Source organism: Saccopteryx bilineata, chromosome 9, assembly GCF_036850765.1.
Source record: "Saccopteryx bilineata isolate mSacBil1 chromosome 9, mSacBil1_pri_phased_curated, whole genome shotgun sequence".
In the NCBI taxonomy this organism is placed as follows: Eukaryota; Metazoa; Chordata; class Mammalia; order Chiroptera; family Emballonuridae; genus Saccopteryx; species Saccopteryx bilineata.
In genome coordinates this window covers 17,688,790-17,705,176 of record NC_089498.1, presented here as the reverse complement: position 1 = coordinate 17,705,176, position 16,387 = coordinate 17,688,790, and the positions used below count along the sequence as shown (strand labels likewise).

Here is a 16,387-nt window from a genome sequence, read left to right as displayed (position 1 = left end):
TTGCTCAAAACGGAAAGAGACCCATCTCCCCGCTTTCTTCACATGAGAGGATCCCATCCATTTCATCCCTCAAACTGAGGGACTCAGGACCACCTTGTCCCAAAACTTGAGGGAGACCAGGCCAGCCATTATCTGAAGAAATTCCCGCCCCACCTGCCCTAACAATCCCTCAGAGGGCAGCCTCACCGCCTCACGTCCAAAGAAAGCCTCCCGGCCCCCTGCGCGCTCTCGAAGGCGGGGAGCGAGCTCGGGTTTTCCCGCCCGCCTAGCGAGGGAACTAACGGGATTACGATCGGGCCCTCTGAGTGGCTAGCCTCAAGCCCCGCCTCCGGCAGTGGTTGCCAACCCCCAGAGCTTTCCCGGATGACTCTTGGCTCCACCCCCTTCCTCGGCCCCGCCCCCGCCCGGCTCCACCCCTCTTCAGCAGCGTCCGGTCCGGCCCCGCCCAAATCTAGTTGAGTAGTTGTCGCGGCGGGCCCGGGACCTGTCCAGAGGCGCACGGCGCGAGCCAGTGGCAGAGCCATGGCTGGCGGAGAAGACCGCGGGGACGGGGAACCGGTATCAGTGGTGACCGTGCGGGTGCAGTATCTGGAGGACACCGATCCCTTTGCATGTGCTAATTTCCCGGAGCCGCGCAGGGCCCCCACCTGCAGCCTGGACGGGGCACTGCCCTTGGGCGCACAGATACCCGCACTGCACCGCCTGCTGGGTGCGCCACTCAAGGTGAGGGTCGCCGGAGTAAGGTTGGAAACGATCGAGGAGGGTTCAGGGTGGGTGCCATGAAAGTCTTTGGGAGGTGCATTTCGGGAGAGGCTGGAGTGGGTACGCTCCTCCGGAAAGTCTTGGGCTGGGAACCCAAGGTCCACGCGGCCCTGCTTGCAGGAACGCCTCTCAAGTTGAGGGGAAGCTAAAGAAGACAGATGGGAGTTTGTGGTCTGCCCCACCTTGGCTGCCCCTTGAATGAGGCCCACCTGGGGAGGTTCTCGGCGTCCACTCGCTGCCTCTCTGCCTGGATAACTACTCTGGATTGGGTGATGGTAGATTTTAGGTGGTAGTGGACCCAGGAGGCGGAGCTGGAGGTGGAGGTGTGGACCAGCTTCAACTTCACCTGAAGCAGGAACGGAACTATGAGGAGGGCGGGCCTGGGGCGGGCTAGGAAAGGTGGCAGAGGCTTCGAGTGGTGTCTGAAAGTTGGAATGGACCCTGCGGTATTGAGTGTTGCCCCTGCAGATGGGGGCGGGGGTCTGGCTTAGGAGTGACGGAAGAGAGAGACTTCACGGGGTGAGGGGAGTCCTCGAGAAGCGGCCCGGCCCGGGACACGCCGAGCACCAGAGGCTCCACTGGTGGAAAAGCCCCTTGAGTGACCGCCCCTACCATCCCGTACTCGCGCCGCCGGGGGCGGGCAGCTGGAAGGGAAGGGGCCGGCCGGGCTAATTTTAAACTGCTGGCCTGTCCTAGTTTGCCTGCCCCCTGGAACCGACTGGTGCACAGCACCGGGAAAGGCCCTTTTCCAGATGGCCGGCCCTACCCCCCCCCCCCTTCGCCGCGTTCAGCCCCCCGCAGGCAGGCCTTTCCGGTGCGCTGGGTTTCCGGGCCAGGACTCTGGGAAGCGCACTACCACCCCTCGGGCTTCCCCGCCAACCAGTCTGCACCGAGTGGTGAAGAAAAGAAGAGAGAGTTGATGGGGGTGCCCGCCCCTGCTCCCAGCCTTAGCTGGGTCACCGAGTTACGCAAACTTGCCCCCGGGACCCGGGGTCTCCTTTGGAATGTGCCCCCGGGCACCGGGCCCCCAGCTTGCATTCCTTGCGCTGCGGGCCGGCCCCGCCTCCCAGCACGGGCGGGAGAGGTGGTGCGACTATTGGCCAGGGGAATGGCGCGTGTCCCGCGAAGCCCGAGATTCAAGGCCACGACCTGAAAGTGGCAGCATGCTACCCACTCCGGAGTTTTGATGCAACAGCCGTTCCCCGACCTCCTTGTCCCACCCTGTTGAAATGGACAAACTGAGGTGGGCCTGCAAGAAACCAGACCACCTCCTATTCAGGATGAGCACTGAGAAAAGAGGAGTGCTGAATTGAGGCCAGGTTCCTGAAACTCCTAGTGCTAAATAAGCCTGGAGCACTACAGAGAACATAGTATTCCTCCACCTGCCACTCACTCCCACTACCATAAGACTTAACCCTGACACCTCTATTTCCAAATAGGAACAGATTTGGGAGGTCAGCTATAGGAAAGAGGCTCCGAACACCACCCATATAGGGACCCGTCTCCCTACCCTACCAGGTGCTTTGCCCTCTGTTCTCTGCTCCCTAGCTGAGGACACTACTGATTTCAGAGAATATGTTAAATCCCTGCCAACTCAGTCCTTCCTGGTTTCTCCACTTCCAGGAGCTCCCACCTGGTGTACCTGAGGACTGCCATATCCTCCACAGGCACAGTGCCTAGAGCCAGGACTCCCTGGGGCTGGCAGCTCTGCCAGCAATGGTTAGATGCACTGTGATGTGTTCATCCCAAATATAAACTGTGACCACAGCCCCAGAATAGAAGGCTGGAGGAAGAAGGGCTGAGAATAGGGTAGGGGCAGGGACATCAGAGAGCTGAGGGGGGAAGGGGGAGTAGGGCCCCTTCTTGCAGGAAATGTCAACAGCTGGTTCCTCTCCTAGTCCTTTAAGTGAGTGCCCCAGAGGCACAGACATGACTCAGGCCTGCCTTGATAACCCTCTAGAGGGGCGAGGTGGCCTAGAAACCTAGGCATCCTCATGCAGGGTTGTAGAGCAGAAATAAGTGGGAGAGGTTTTATACACCCCGTTTCACCCTCTGTATAGTTAGTTGTCCAGCAGAGGAACAGGACACAGCAGTGTCAACCCTTCCACTCTGGGCACTGACCACCACCATCCCTGCAGACCCTGCCCCTTCCCTGGGGGTACGCAGAGGCCCAACCCACTTTCTTTCAGGAGCTCCACCCCACACACCCCATTGGGCTAAACCTAGGCACTTGAGTTCCCCTGGAGGCTTCCTTTTCAAGAACTTGGAGCTTTCAGATCTGAGAGGGCCTTGCTCATTTCCTCCTAGTCTAGGAGGAAGCTCCTGGCCACAGCCTCTGACTCATCTCCTGGCCCTGGAGGGGAGGAGGGGCCTGAGGCAGGGTCCTGGCAGTACCTTGGGCCATGCCTGATGTTCCCAGGGGAGTTTAGAAATATGTCTTCCCTCTATTGCCATTGCCTCTCCCAGCCAGGGCCCTGGCCCTGGGCCCTGTGGCTCATCTCCTTATCCAAAGCCTCCCAGTAGTCCCACCCTCCCCGTTACCCTTTGCCCTTCTGGGAGATGCCTCAGGTGCAAAGGCCCTGCCACATCTGGGATAGTACTGACTTCTCCCTGGGCTCTAGGCAGAGGGACCTAGGTGCTGCTCTGACCCTGATGCAAAGGCCAGAGGAGCCTCTTACTCCTAGAAGCAGACATAGCCATAGAAATCTGTCCATTACCGGCAACTTTGTTTCCCTAACTGTGGCTAAAGATTAGAGTAGGACAGAGGTGGCACTGCCCTGGAATGTTTCCTGACCTTGCCCCCTCCTTGCTCCAGCCTCAGTTTACCCTTCAGAAGCAACTGTGGCAAAGGAGGCAAATGTGTGAACCTGACCTGCTGGGACAGGGACCAAATTGAGGGGTCCCAGAGGATTCTTTCTTTTTTTTTTTTTTTTTTTTTTTTTATAAACTTTTTTTTTTTTTAATATTTATTTATTTATTCATTTTAGAAAGGAGAGAGAGAGGGAGAGAGAGAGAGGAGAGAGACAGAGAGAGAAGGGGGGAGGAGCAGGAAGCATCAACTCCCATATGTGCCTTGACCAGGCAAGCCCAGGGTTTCGAACCGGCGACCTCAGCATTTCCAGGTCGACGCTTTATCCACTGCGCCACCACAGGTCAGGCTGCCCAGAGGATTCTTAAGGATAAGATGAGTGCTCTGGTGGTGAGCTGAGACCTTTAGTCCCTTGATATGGAGTTTTCTTGGGAAGCGGTAGAAGATTGGGATGTGGGCATGAGTCATGGCCTCCTCCCCACTTTTCCTATGGCTGACATGTCCAATTAGCTGGTCATTCTGGACTAGGAAGCCTAGGCTGCAGCCTGGTGAGGGACCCTAGGATCTAAGGCCTGGCAGAAGTAGGTACTATTACCCCAGCATGTATGGTGGGTGTGTGTGCTCATTGGCATTCCCTTGCTGGAACTGGGAGGACCAGTTTGGGGTATTTGCAGAGTCCAGAAAGCTGAGGGGCTGTCTTCAGCTCTTGGCAACCCTACAGGCCTGAGCCCTCATTTCACCTCCCCTCCAGAGTTGCCTGGAACACTTCCAAAGAACATCTGCTTAAGATCTAGATCAATTAGGCCTAGTTCCATTCCTCATTGTGCAGCCTTGTGCAAATTCACTGAATTTCTGTGCCTTAGTTTCCTCACCTGTAAAAGGATTATCAGAAACAAACGAGGCAGCCCAGCATTGCCACAAAGAAGGCATACAAGAGTGGGTTTCCCTTCTTGAGTCCCATCCATGTCGTCTCATCCAGGAAGTCACAGTCTAGTTGGAGACCCAAGATAATAGGAAAGAAGGGTCATCAGAGCACAGGGTCTTGTGTTGATAGCAAAAGAGAAGAAACAAGAGTCCCTCAGCATATAATTCTGTCCTTTTCTCCATCTTCCTTGTAGTACCCTGCCCCTGACATGTTCATTCTCACCTTATTACACTGCTATGAAAAATATTGGGGAGGAGACACCAGAGTCCCCTAAGCTTGGCCCTGCCGATAAAATCATTGTAACAAGTTGGTTGGGGCTGCCAAAATTCCTGAGCCCGGAGAATCAAAGGAAAAGCGGTCTGGAGGCTGAAGTGAGGGGCTGGGCCTGGGCAGAATAGGGGAGGGACACCACCCTAAGACGAACAGCAGAGAAGTGTGGAAGACAAGAGCCAGGAGGGAGTCAAGGATGTAGACCCTTACCGACCATGTGCTGACCCTAGAAACTGTCAGCAAGGACCGGGGTTTGGGCTTACTCAGGCCTGGCCCAGTCCCAGGGTGTGAAAAACAAGGCCCAGAGGTTTGGCTCTCAGCAGGGTTACCCAGGAAGGAGCCAGGGGTGTGAGGGACAAGTACCACTCCGCTGGCAGGAAGCCTCTGCTCTTTGCTGTTTGCCTGACCCTAGTTGCCTTCCCCATCTCCACCCAGGACAAGCAGCTGGAAGAGACGGACACTGTCCTTCAGGCTTTGGGCTGCCTATTACCTGGGACCTCCTGTCCAGAAATGGGGCCCTGGCAGGATTGAACAGGTGACATGGTTAAGGAAGCCGTGGCTCCCACCAGGGTTTAAACCAGCTCATCTGAGGAGGCTGGGGGTGGTGAGCACTTAAGTCTTCGGGCTCTTGCCCCATATGGATGCAGGTATCCCAATATCATGCACATGTGGGATTAGAGTATTCAAGTGCAGATGTAGGAGGGAAGAGAGCATGCTGGGCCCAAGCTTTCTGCGGGAATGCTTCTTGGGCCTGTGCCTGGCCAGTGAGCATATATACCTGGGTGTATAAGCAGTTACCACGTATAATCTGATCACCCCTCCGGTGTTTATCTTTACACCATTCCATCCCTCCCCCCTTCCCTTACTTAGCGCCCTTGGCCACTGTGCTTCTACATTTATTTGGGGCCTTTCTCTGAGTCAGTCCTGCCTGCCTCCCCGACTGGACTAGGAAACAAGGAAGGAGGCAGTCAGTGTCTTATTCCCTGCTATGTCCTCAGCACCTAAAACCAGCTCAATTCTTGAATGTTTGAATGAATGGGCTGTTCTATACATGTGTGATTTGGGGGACCCCTAAGGGGGGTTGTAGCTCTGGAGGAGATGTTTCTCAAGGGTCCCAGAAGGAGATGCAGCTGTGCCTGGATGGGGGTGGGGAGGTAGGTGCCTGAGTCATCCCGTGGGAAGAGGGGTCAGGAGGAATGTGGGGCTGCCCTCAGCTGAGCTGGCCTTGGACAATGTACCCCAGCCCTGGTGCTTTGCGCCCCCCTGCCCATCTCAGGCCTGTTCCCAGTAGGCCCTGGAGAAGATGACTCTGCTCCTACAGAGGGGAAAGAGTCCAGGCCCGCCCAAGGCGCCCAGGGGAGGGCACGCAGCCAGGCAGGAAGTGGTACAGAAAACAGGCTGGAGTATTTGTCCTATGTCCTATGTCCCAGGCAGTGGGGGGAGGCGGTCACCCAAAAGCCTCACAGGAAGCGCCTGAACTGCCAGGAAGTAGTTGGGTCAGGCTCTCAGGCATTGCAGGGGTACTAAGCAGAGGCAGGGGTCGGGGCAAGAGCTGGACGCGGACTCCCTTTCCCCCAGGGGACCAAGGGCAGCTGGAAGCCCTTGGGCTAGGTCCAGAGCAAGGCAGGTCTGACAGAACAACAGAACAAATGTTGTGGTTGACTTTCTCATAAGATGGAGACCAGAAGCAACCTGACTGCAGAGGGACACTCTCCCTGGGTCATGGCACCTCAAGGAGTGGAGCCAATCGAATCAAGAGGACTTTCTGTGGGGGAGGTGTTCAGGGGAAGCACAGTGCTGTCATCAGACTCTCCACAGTCACCCTGCTAGGCCCTTCTACAGGCACCTGTCAAGGGGCCAAGTGTCCTGCCCAGTGGTGGAGAGGAGCCAGGCTCAGTGAGGAGAAAGACATGGGAAGTACATACATGGATAGAGCATGTACTTTTTTGTTACAACACTGATTTCAGCAGCCCACTGTAGACTGACTGAGTCAGATCCTAAAATCTGGTTTTTAATAGGTCCCTTGGAGGCCTCCAAGGTCCAGCTAGGACCATGGTCACTGTAGCCCACTTGAGGGTAAGGTAAAGACCTTCAGGCCTGGAGGGACTGGGAACCTGTGGATTAGCCTCTGCTCCTCTCTGCCTTAACTCAAGAATATACAAACACAGCCTGACCAGGCGGTGGCACAGTGGATAGAGCGTCAGACTGGGATGCCGAGGACCCAGGTTCGAGACCCCAAGGTCGCCAGCTTGAACGTGGGCTGATCTGGTTTGAGCAAAAGCTCACCAACTTGGACCCAAGGTTGCTGGCTTGAGCAAGGGGTTACTCGGTCTGCTGAAGGCCCACGGTCAAGGCACATCGAGAAAGCAATCAATGAACAACTAAGGTGTCGCAACGAAAAACTAATGATTGATGCTTTTCATCTCTCTCCATTCTTGTCTGTCTGTCCTTGTCTATCCCTCTCTCTCTGTCTCTGTTATTTTTTTTAGTTTTTTATTTTTCTGAAGCTGGAAACGGGGAGAGACAGTCAGACAGACTCCCGCATTCGCCCGACCGGGATCCACCCGGCACGCCCACCAGGGGCGATGCTCTGCCCACCAGGGGGCGATGCTCTGCCCCTCCGGGGGGTCGCTCTGTTGCGACCAGAGCCACTCTAGTGCCTGGGGCAGAGGCCAAGGAGCCATCCCCAGCGCCCGGGCCATCTTTGCTCCAATGGAGCCTCGCTGAGGGAGGGGAAGAGAGAGACAGAGAGGAAGGAGAGGGGGAAGGGTGGAGAAGCAAATGAGTCAGCCTGGTCAGGCTGTGTTTGTATATTCTTGAGTTAAGGCAGAGAGGCGCCTCTCCTGTGTGCCCTGGCCGGGAATCGAACCCGGGACTTCTGCACGCCAGGCCGATGCTCTACCACTGAGCCAACCGGCCAGGGCCTTCGAGCATTCTTAGCACTTTTTCCCTGGCTTGAATGCTTTGTGGCATCAGTTTATCACCCCCTAGGGCTGTGAACTTCCTCGAAGGCAGTAACTTCCTTCCAGCTTCTCTCCATTCTCCTTCCTTATTCATGTTCATTAGCTCAACACATGTTTAGTGAGCACTTACTATGTGCCAAGTGCTAGGCTAGGCCCTGCAGATATATAGCATGCAGCAAGACTGAACCCAGAGAACACATGGTTAAGGGGAAGGAGACTAGTGTCTAGTATATTATATTGCTCTGGGCCTTAGAGTGGCCTACACACAAGGCATGGAGGAGTCTGGGAAGTCTTTTCAAAAAAGACTTAGCAAATCTGAAAGCTAAAGAATGGGTAGATGTTAGCCAGGACCTGAGGTGGGCTTTGCACATAGTAGGTGCATTAGGAAGGACTGCTGAAGGAATACATAGCTACATTGCAGAGCTTGTAGTGTGCCTCTGCCAGCACCCCGAGTAGGAGGTAAGAGGTCATGGGATCTTCGTATGCACTCCTGCCCACCTTCTCCCCAGCTCTGACAGCTATTCTCTTTGCCCCCAGCTAGAGGACTGTGCCCTGCAAGTGTCCCCTTCTGGATACTACCTGGACCCTGAGCTGTCCTTGGAAGAACAGCGGGAGATGCTGGAGGGCTTCTATGAAGAGATCAGGTCAGAGCTGATGAGGCCAGGAAGACAAGGCTAGCCCCATCCTTGCCCTACCAGGGACTGGCTCAGGTGTCAGCAGCCAAGACACCTGATCTTTAGGCTGGTCTGTGGATCACTTCCTGCTGCCCCAGGGAACTGTGCCAGGGGAATCCCAAGGCCTGACCAGTGTTACCTGCTGCCCAGGATGGGAGTATGGGGCTCTCTCACATACCTGAGATACCTGTGTTTGCAGAAACTCTTCTGACTGGCCAACCCTAGGGCTTGGAGGGGCAGTTGGGAAGAAAGAGCTGGGTCTGGGTTGGCATGTGGGGAGGTCTTTGGCTGCCTTGGTGTGGGGGAAGGACCCAACCCCAAGGAATGGGCTGGGAGCTGCTGACTTGGCTGCTTGATTCCAGCAAAGGGCGGAAGCCTACGCTGATCCTGCGGACACAGCTCTCTGTGAGGGTCAATGCCATCTTAGGTGAGTGTGTGAGGGCATCAATGCCCAGCAATTCCCCACCCCAGCACAACCGGCTCAGTTTCTATCAGGCCTGTGCGGGACAGTGGACAGGGATGATCAGAGATAGGATATGTAGTCCCTCCCCATTCCCAGACTGACCTCTCCTTCCATAGCTTGGGCTGATGCCACAGCTAGACTGGGCGGGGCCACCCAGAGTCAGTGAGTAAGTAGAAGAGGAGGTGGGAGGTTCAAGAGTACTAGAATATTTGGTGGGGGTGTCCCCTCGAGGTTACTATGGCCACCTACCCCTTGCAGAAAAGTTATACGGCTCCAGTGGCCCTGAGCTCCGCCGCTCCCTCTTCTCACTAAAGCAGATCTTCCAGGTGAGGTGAGGCCCAGAGGTGGGCTGGGGTGGGCATCCAGCCTGAACCTCGCTAAACTCCCCATGGTGCCTCCAGGAAGACAAGGACCTGGTGCCTGAATTTGTGCATTCAGAGGGGCTGAGTTGCCTGATCCGTGTGGGGGCTGCTGCTGACCACAACTACCAGACCTACATTCTCCGAGGTCAGCCCCACCCCTCCACCATGACCCTTGTTGTCAGTGACCCCTTACTGATCTCTTGTCTTTGTGTCCCCAGCACTAGGCCAACTGATGCTTTTTGTGGATGGGATGCTGGGGGTGGTGGCCCACACTGAGACCGTGCAGTGGCTGTACACTCTGTGTGCCAGCCCGGTAAGTGGCCCTCCATCAAGCCATGTACCCTCTTCTCACTGCCTCTCTCTGGGCCTCAGTTTCCTCTTCTGCAAAATGGGCTACAGTGGAGTGAGTCCGTGGCCCCTCTAAGCCTAGAAAACACTTCAACACCTGGGCCTAGAGCCAGGGTCTTTCTGTTGACACTCTCCTCTCTGGGTCCAGCCCAAGTAGGCCTTCCTCCCCCACAGCAGGAGCCGGCACAAGCCTCACTCATATATGGTGATCCCTCCCCCTAGTCCCGCTTGGTGGTGAAGACAGCCCTGAAGCTGCTGCTGGTGTTTGTGGAATACTCTGAGAGCAACGCGCCGCTGTTCATCTACGCAGTCAACTCTGTGGCGAGCACCACAGGTCAGAGGCTGTCCCTCGCTCCCCCAGCACTCAGAGCCTTCTTTCTACCTTTCTCTGCATGACTGCTCCCCCTTCTGTGTGACAGGTACTTTTCCATGGGCCAATCTGGTGTTCATCCTAGAGGAGAAGAATGGTACAGACCCTGAGTTGTTGGTGTACACAGTTACCCTCATCAATAAGGTGTGTGTGGGGGGCGGTGAGGTGGAACCAAACACCGCTTCTGAGCCCCTCAGGCACCTGACTTCAGGCCACCATTAACTTCAGTCTTGCCCTCCTGTCTCCACTCTAGACGCTGGCCGCGCTCCCAGATCAGGACTCCTTCTACGATGTGACGGATGCGCTGGAGCAGCAGGGAATGGAGGCACTGGTCCAGCGCCACTTGAGCACTTCGGGCACTGACGTTGACCTTCGAGCGCAGCTTGTGCTCTACGAGGTAGGCTGGGCCAACTGGGAGCGAGAGGAGGGGAGGGAGTGGGCGCTGTTCCCCAGCGCTCAACCTTGCCTCTGCTGCTCACATCTGGGCCCATGTCTGCTAGAGCGCCCTGCGGTTGGAGGATGGTGACATAGAGGAACCGGCCGCGGGTGGGCGGCGGGAACGTAGAAAGCCCTCTTCAGAGGAAGGCAAGAGGAGCCGCCGATCTCTTGAAGGCGGGGGCTGCGCTGCGCGTGCCACTGAGCCTGGGTAAGAAAATGCCTCAGCAGTTGGGTGGAGGGATGGGTGGACCTGGAGTAGCCCAGGCTCCTGACTGACCCCGCCTCCAGACCCACAGGCCCTTCCTCTACCACCACCAGCCCTGCCTCACCGACAAGCTCCGCCTCCAGCCCCACAGGCCCCTCCTCTACCACCACCTGCCCTGCCTCACCGACAAGCTCCGCCTCCAGCTCCACAGGCCCCGCCCTGCCTACAGGCCCTGGGCGGGGCCAGGTGGGCCCTGCCTCTGGCCTCTATACCTCGGTGAACCTCTTTCCTGCGCTCTCCGTGACACCCTCAGCTGACAGCTCCTCTGAGAGGAGCATCTACAAGTAAGTAGGCAGATAGACACTGCCCGCACCCGGAATCCTCTCCCCACCTGTCCCCCAGCTCTGCTCCCCTTCATGGACCCTCCGCCTCCTCTGCCCAAACGCGTGCTTTCTCTCTTTCTTTCCAGACTTCACCAAACTGCTCCTGTTTGGTAAGTGACTGCTGGGGGGGTGAGGTTCGGTTCTGACTGGACCTCCTCCTCCTGAGGCTTCTCTTCATCTCTTTCTAACGTTCCGTCTGTCTTAGCCAATGTCACCTATCTCCCTACCCCTACTGTCTTTCTGTTTCTTGGTCACTGTCTCTGACTCTTGTTCTAATCTACCTTTGTCTCTTACTGCACCGTCTGGCTTTATGTCGGTCTCTCCCCTCCGCTTACACTTTGCTCTTGTCATGTCTCCCCCAAGCCCCTCCTCTTCCCACTGTGGCCGGGAAGGAGTCCCTGACAGCACTGCCTAGCTCTGTGTGGGTGTGAGCAATTGGGCTTTGGGGCTGAGCAGACACCACAATTACTATCTCTTCTCTCATCCCCTCACCCAGGGCCCCTGAGAGCCCACCTGTCCCCCAGTCCCCTACTGGGCAGGCCAGGCTGGAGTAAGTACAGATGCCAGCCTGCCAGGCCTGCCATGTGCTCAGGGCTTCAGCATTGCTTCCCCCTGCGGGGATTCCACTTGCCTGATGCAGTCAGAGCAGGGGGACCCTCAGGCCCTTCTCTCCCAGACTATGCCTCCTCAGTTACCTGTGGACTAAGTACTAGGATTAGTTCACTGGGGTCATAGTGGTCCCTGTGCTTCAATAGTGACAACTTAACGGCTTTGACTGGAGCTGAGGACAGGGACTCTCAACCTGGGGTCCATTCTCCCATGTTGTCAGAACAGGACTATGGCAGGGAGGGGATCTAGGGTGTTGTGTGGTGTGGAGGTGGAGAAGCAACCTGGGTCTAAGTTAAGGGCAGGACTGAGGGCCAGCAGAGGCTGGAGGAACCAAAAAAGAGACATTAGATCATATTCACTACCTCAACATGACCTGAGTGCCTGTCATTTACCAGGCCCCTTTCTGGGCATAGGTCATAGCTCTTAGAAGCTACAGACATGCCAAGGGAAGGACAGCCTGGTATGCCCATTGGGACAGCTGTCCCCTTAGCCTGCTCTAAGGGCCCTTGTCTAGAATCAGAGTAATTAACGTGAACTGCAAGTTTGTAAGTCTGATATTAAGTAGAACTTCTCTATATATATATTGACCTAGGAATGCTGGGTTGGAAGTGACCCTCCCGAGATGTGGAGAACTAAACAGGGACTGGACTTGAGGGGTTGGGTCCTGGGTGTGCTCAGCGCATGGTCTGTTCCTGTGTGTCTGTGTGTGCCCAGGGGCCCAGCATGTGCATCACCCTGGGCTGGATGTGTCAGATACCCTCACTGACAAGTGCCTCCCTCCAGAGCCCGGTTCCTGGAGAATGTGGCAGCGGCAGAAACAGAGAAGCAGGCTGCGCTGGCCCAGGGCCGGGCAGAGACATTGGCTGGGGCAGTGCCCGATGAGGCTGATGGGCATCCAGGTAAGTAGATGGGTGGGCAGAACCTACCCATGTTGCCCTATTGCTCTGCAGAGGGCAAGACATTGACGGCTGCTTTTCTTTTTCTAGATGCCCGGGAACTATGGGATTCCCCTGAACCAGTCCCTGCACCCAGATCACCCCAGAGCCCTGTCCCCCGAGTACTACTCCGGGCCCAGCGGAGCCTTGAGCCAGAGCCCAAGGAGCCACTGGCCCCACCAAGCCCCAAAGCTGAGCCCACCCAGGAGCTCCATACCCGTGTCCCCAAGCTCTGCATTGGGGACCTGGACTTCTCAGATCTGGGGGAGGACGAAGACCAGGACATGCTAAACATGGAGTCTGTGGAAGCTGGGAAAGGGGTCCCACCTCCACCACCCCCACTGCCCTCACTCTCTGAAGGCCCCCCACCTCCTCCACCCCCACCTCCCCCACCTATCAAAGGCCCCCTCCCACCACCTCCACCCCCAGCTGCCCCTCTTCCCCCCTCAGCACCAGACGGCCTAGCCCTCCCCACTAAGAGGAAGACAGTAAAACTCTTCTGGCGAGAGCTAAAGCTGGCTGGGGGCCACGGAGGCTCTAGGAGCCGCTTTGGGCCCTGCTCCACCCTGTGGGCCTCACTGGAGCCTGTCTCAGTGGACACAGCCCGGCTGGAACACCTGTTTGAGTCCCGTGCCAAGGACATGGTACCTTCCAAGGTAAATGCACCCTCATCTGCAAGGCAACCCCAGTGGAGAGGGGAATCAGAGCTCAAGGGTCTTAACTGCTGGGGCTGCCACTCATTTCCCACATGGGGAAACTGAGGCAAAGAAAGGCATGAGGACTTGTCTCAGGTCTCTTAACAAGGGATCAGCAGAGTCCTAACTAGCATCTAAGTTCATCCTAGGTCCCCAGTTGTGGGGTGACCCCACCATTTAGCTATTTAGAGGGGGGTCTTGGAGTGCCTCTTAGACTGTTGCCCCAACTAGTCCCTTTCCCAGTCTTACACTGCCCTTCCCCCCACCTCAAAGAAAGCTGGTGAGGGCCGCCGGACAATGACCATGGTGCTGGACCCCAAGCGCAGCAACGCTATCAACATCGGCCTGACCACACTGCCACCTGTGCATGTCATCAAGGCTGCCCTGCTCAGCTTCGATGAGTTTGCTGTCAGCAAGGACGGCATTGAGGTGAGGACACCTAGCTGGGGGTGAGGAGGGAGCTGGGAGGTCCAGCCCACTCCTTCGGTCACCAGGTATTTCCTGTCCCTCCAGTGGTGGGCATAGGCTTAGCAGAGCAGTTTCCAGTCCCTGGGGCTCCCTAAGATAGCCTAGGGGGGTGGGGTGAAGACCAACACCAGAGGCCTCAGGCCAGCACTGAGTGGCCTATGTGGGGTGGTGGTTGTGTCTTCAGAAATTACTGACCATGATGCCCACAGAGGAGGAGCGACAGAAGATCGAGGAGGCCCAGCAGGCCAATCCTGACATACCTCTGGGCCCAGCTGAGACCTTCCTCATGACTCTTGCTTCCATTGGGGGCCTAGCTGCCCGCCTACAACTCTGGGCCTTCAAGCTGGACTATGACAGCATGGAACGGGTACCTGGGTCATGGGATGGGACAGCCATTGGGGGCAGGTAAGTACGATGACCATGTAGTCTAAGAGTCCTTGGCTTCCCACACCAGGAAATTGCAGAACCACTGTTTGACCTGAAAGTGGGTATGGAACAGCTGGTACAAAATGCCACCTTCCGCTGCATCCTGGCCACCTTGCTGGCTGTGGGCAACTTCCTAAATGGCTCCAAGGTGAGTGACAGCACATGAGGGCTGGGGACCAGGCTGTGGTGCCAGCCAGGCCCAGGCTCAGACAACGTCCTTTCAGAGCAGTGGCTTTGAGCTGAGCTACCTGGAGAAGGTGTCAGAGGTGAAAGACACAGTGCGCAGGCAGTCACTGCTGCACCACATCTGCTCCTTGGTGCTCCACACCCGGCCCGATTCCTCCGACCTCTACTCAGAAATCCCAGCCCTGACCCGCTGCGCCAAGGTTAGCACCAGCCAGAGACTTGAATAAGACTGGCCAGGGCGTGAGGGCGTGCTGCTTCCTGGAGCCGGCTTCTCCCCTCCTCCCTATTTCGGCTGCTGTGCCAGAGCTTGCTGTGCCACAGGTGTTTGTGTGGGCTGTGTCCTCTGCCAGAAATGCTTTCCTCTATTGGCCTGGCTAGATACTCAGTCTTGGGTCTCAGCTTACCTACCACTTCCCTCAACAAACTTTCTCTGCTCCCATTGGATCAAAAGGATGTATCTGTCTCCTATGTAGCCTGTGAATTTTTGGAGGGCAGGGGCTGGACCTTGTCTGTGTTCCTATGGCCCAGGCTGACCAGCCTGGCACAGAAGCAGCCTCAGGCAGTACCTTCTTGTGGGGAGACAGCCCGTGTACCCTCTGCTTTTCTAGGTGGACTTTGAGCAGCTGACTGAGAACCTCGGGCAGCTGGAGCACCGGAGCCGGGCAGCTGAGGAGAGTCTGCGGAGCTTGGCCAAGCACGAGCTGGCCCCGGCCCTGCGTGCCCGCCTCACCCACTTCCTGGCTCACTGTGCCCGACGTGTTGCCATGCTGCGAGTAGTGCACCGCCGTGTCTGCAACAGGTGGGATCACTGGCCCGAGGCAGGACCGCCACCACTGTCCCTCGTCCCCAAACAGGACTCACCATCTCGTCTTATCCTGACTGCCTAGGTTCCATGCATTCCTGCTGTACCTCGGGTACACGGCACAGGCAGCCCGGGAAGTGCGCGTCACCCAGTTCTGCCACACGCTGCGGGAGTTTGCCCTGGAGTACCGGACTTGCCGAGAACGGGTGCTGCAACAGCAGAAGAAGCGGGCCACGTACCGTGAGCGCAACAAGACCCGGGGACGCATGATCACTGAGGTGGGTACCACTTCCGGGTTTTGGCTGCCCCCCCCCCGCCCCGCCCCGGTTTCCTTTCCTGGCTCCCAGCTCATCCTTCTTCCCTCTCTAGACCGAGAAGTTCTCAGGTGTGGCTGGGGAAGCACCCAGTAACCCGTCTATCCCAGTGGCTGTGGGTAGTGGCCCAGGCCAGGGTGATGCAGACAGTCATGCCAGCATGAAGAGCCTGCTGACCAGCAAGCCTGAGGACACCACACATGGCCGCCGTAGCAGAGGTGGGAAATGTGACCACTGGGGTGAATGGGTTTGCTTTGGGGCCACCTTGGCTTGACCTCCCTGTCTGGTCTCCCTCAGGCCTGGTCCAGAGCAGCTCCCCAGTCATGCCCACAGCAGCAGGGCCCTCTACTGTACCCCCAGAAGAACCCCCAGGCTCCAGTTTACCCAGCGACACTTCAGATGCGATCATGGACCTGCTGGTGCAGTCAGTGACCAAGAGCAGCCCTCGGGCCTTAGCTGCTCGGGAACGCAAGCGTTCCCGTGGCAACCGCAAATCCTGTGAGTACTCCCTGCATGTCCCCTGCCCACTTCATCCCCATCAACCCCCTCCAACCCTGTTCTGTCCTTGCAGTGAGACGGACATTGAAGAGCGGGCTCGGAGATGACCTGGTGCAGGCGCTGGGACTGAGCAAGGGACCCAGCCTGGAGGTGTGAAGGCGCTATCTCCAGGATATCTATCTGGGCCACAGTCTGCATGCAAAGGACTATAGAGTGAGGAGGGGCCAGAGCAGAATTCTGGGCATCTTCTCAACCCTGGGTTCACTCTGTGACCACTAGCCAGTGCCTTGACAGTATTATCTGTGTGTGTGTGTGTGTGTGTGTGTGTGCGCGTGCGCGTGCGCACACATGTATGAGTTCCCCTAACACGTGGGACATAATAAAGTTTTCTTAGCCAACCCAAGAGCCTTTTTCTTCTTCCATGGTATAGACCACACTGGTATATACCAAGGTAATACCAGGAGAGAAATACCAAAGTATTG

At 56.8% G+C, this 16,387-nt stretch overlaps 1 protein-coding gene across 5 annotated transcripts; it reads left to right on the top strand.

Annotated features, from left to right (window-relative positions):
* Positions 1 to 471: 471 nt before the first annotated feature.
* Positions 472 to 16,298, top strand: FHOD1 (formin homology 2 domain containing 1). Of its 5 annotated transcripts, none has more exons than XM_066243223.1 (24): positions 472 to 723; positions 8,267 to 8,373; positions 8,766 to 8,830; positions 9,125 to 9,192; positions 9,268 to 9,373; positions 9,447 to 9,541; positions 9,799 to 9,910; positions 9,996 to 10,090; positions 10,200 to 10,343; positions 10,447 to 10,592; positions 10,733 to 10,933; positions 11,059 to 11,082; positions 11,469 to 11,522; positions 12,365 to 12,480; positions 12,568 to 13,172; positions 13,485 to 13,640; positions 13,864 to 14,046; positions 14,134 to 14,253; positions 14,330 to 14,491; positions 14,900 to 15,090; positions 15,179 to 15,371; positions 15,463 to 15,625; positions 15,705 to 15,905; positions 15,979 to 16,298. In XM_066243223.1, the coding sequence occupies exons 1-24, from the start codon at positions 523 to 525 to the stop codon at positions 16,059 to 16,061; spliced, it is 3,591 nt and encodes a 1,196-aa protein (XP_066099320.1). In that variant the 5' UTR covers positions 472 to 522; the 3' UTR covers positions 16,062 to 16,298. The 5 variants fall into 5 exon arrangements, with proteins under 5 accessions (XP_066099320.1, XP_066099319.1, XP_066099318.1 ...); XM_066243222.1 differs by having other exon boundaries at positions 10,703 to 10,933; XM_066243221.1 differs by having other exon boundaries at positions 10,673 to 10,933.
* The last annotated feature ends 89 nt before the right edge of the window (positions 16,299 to 16,387 follow it).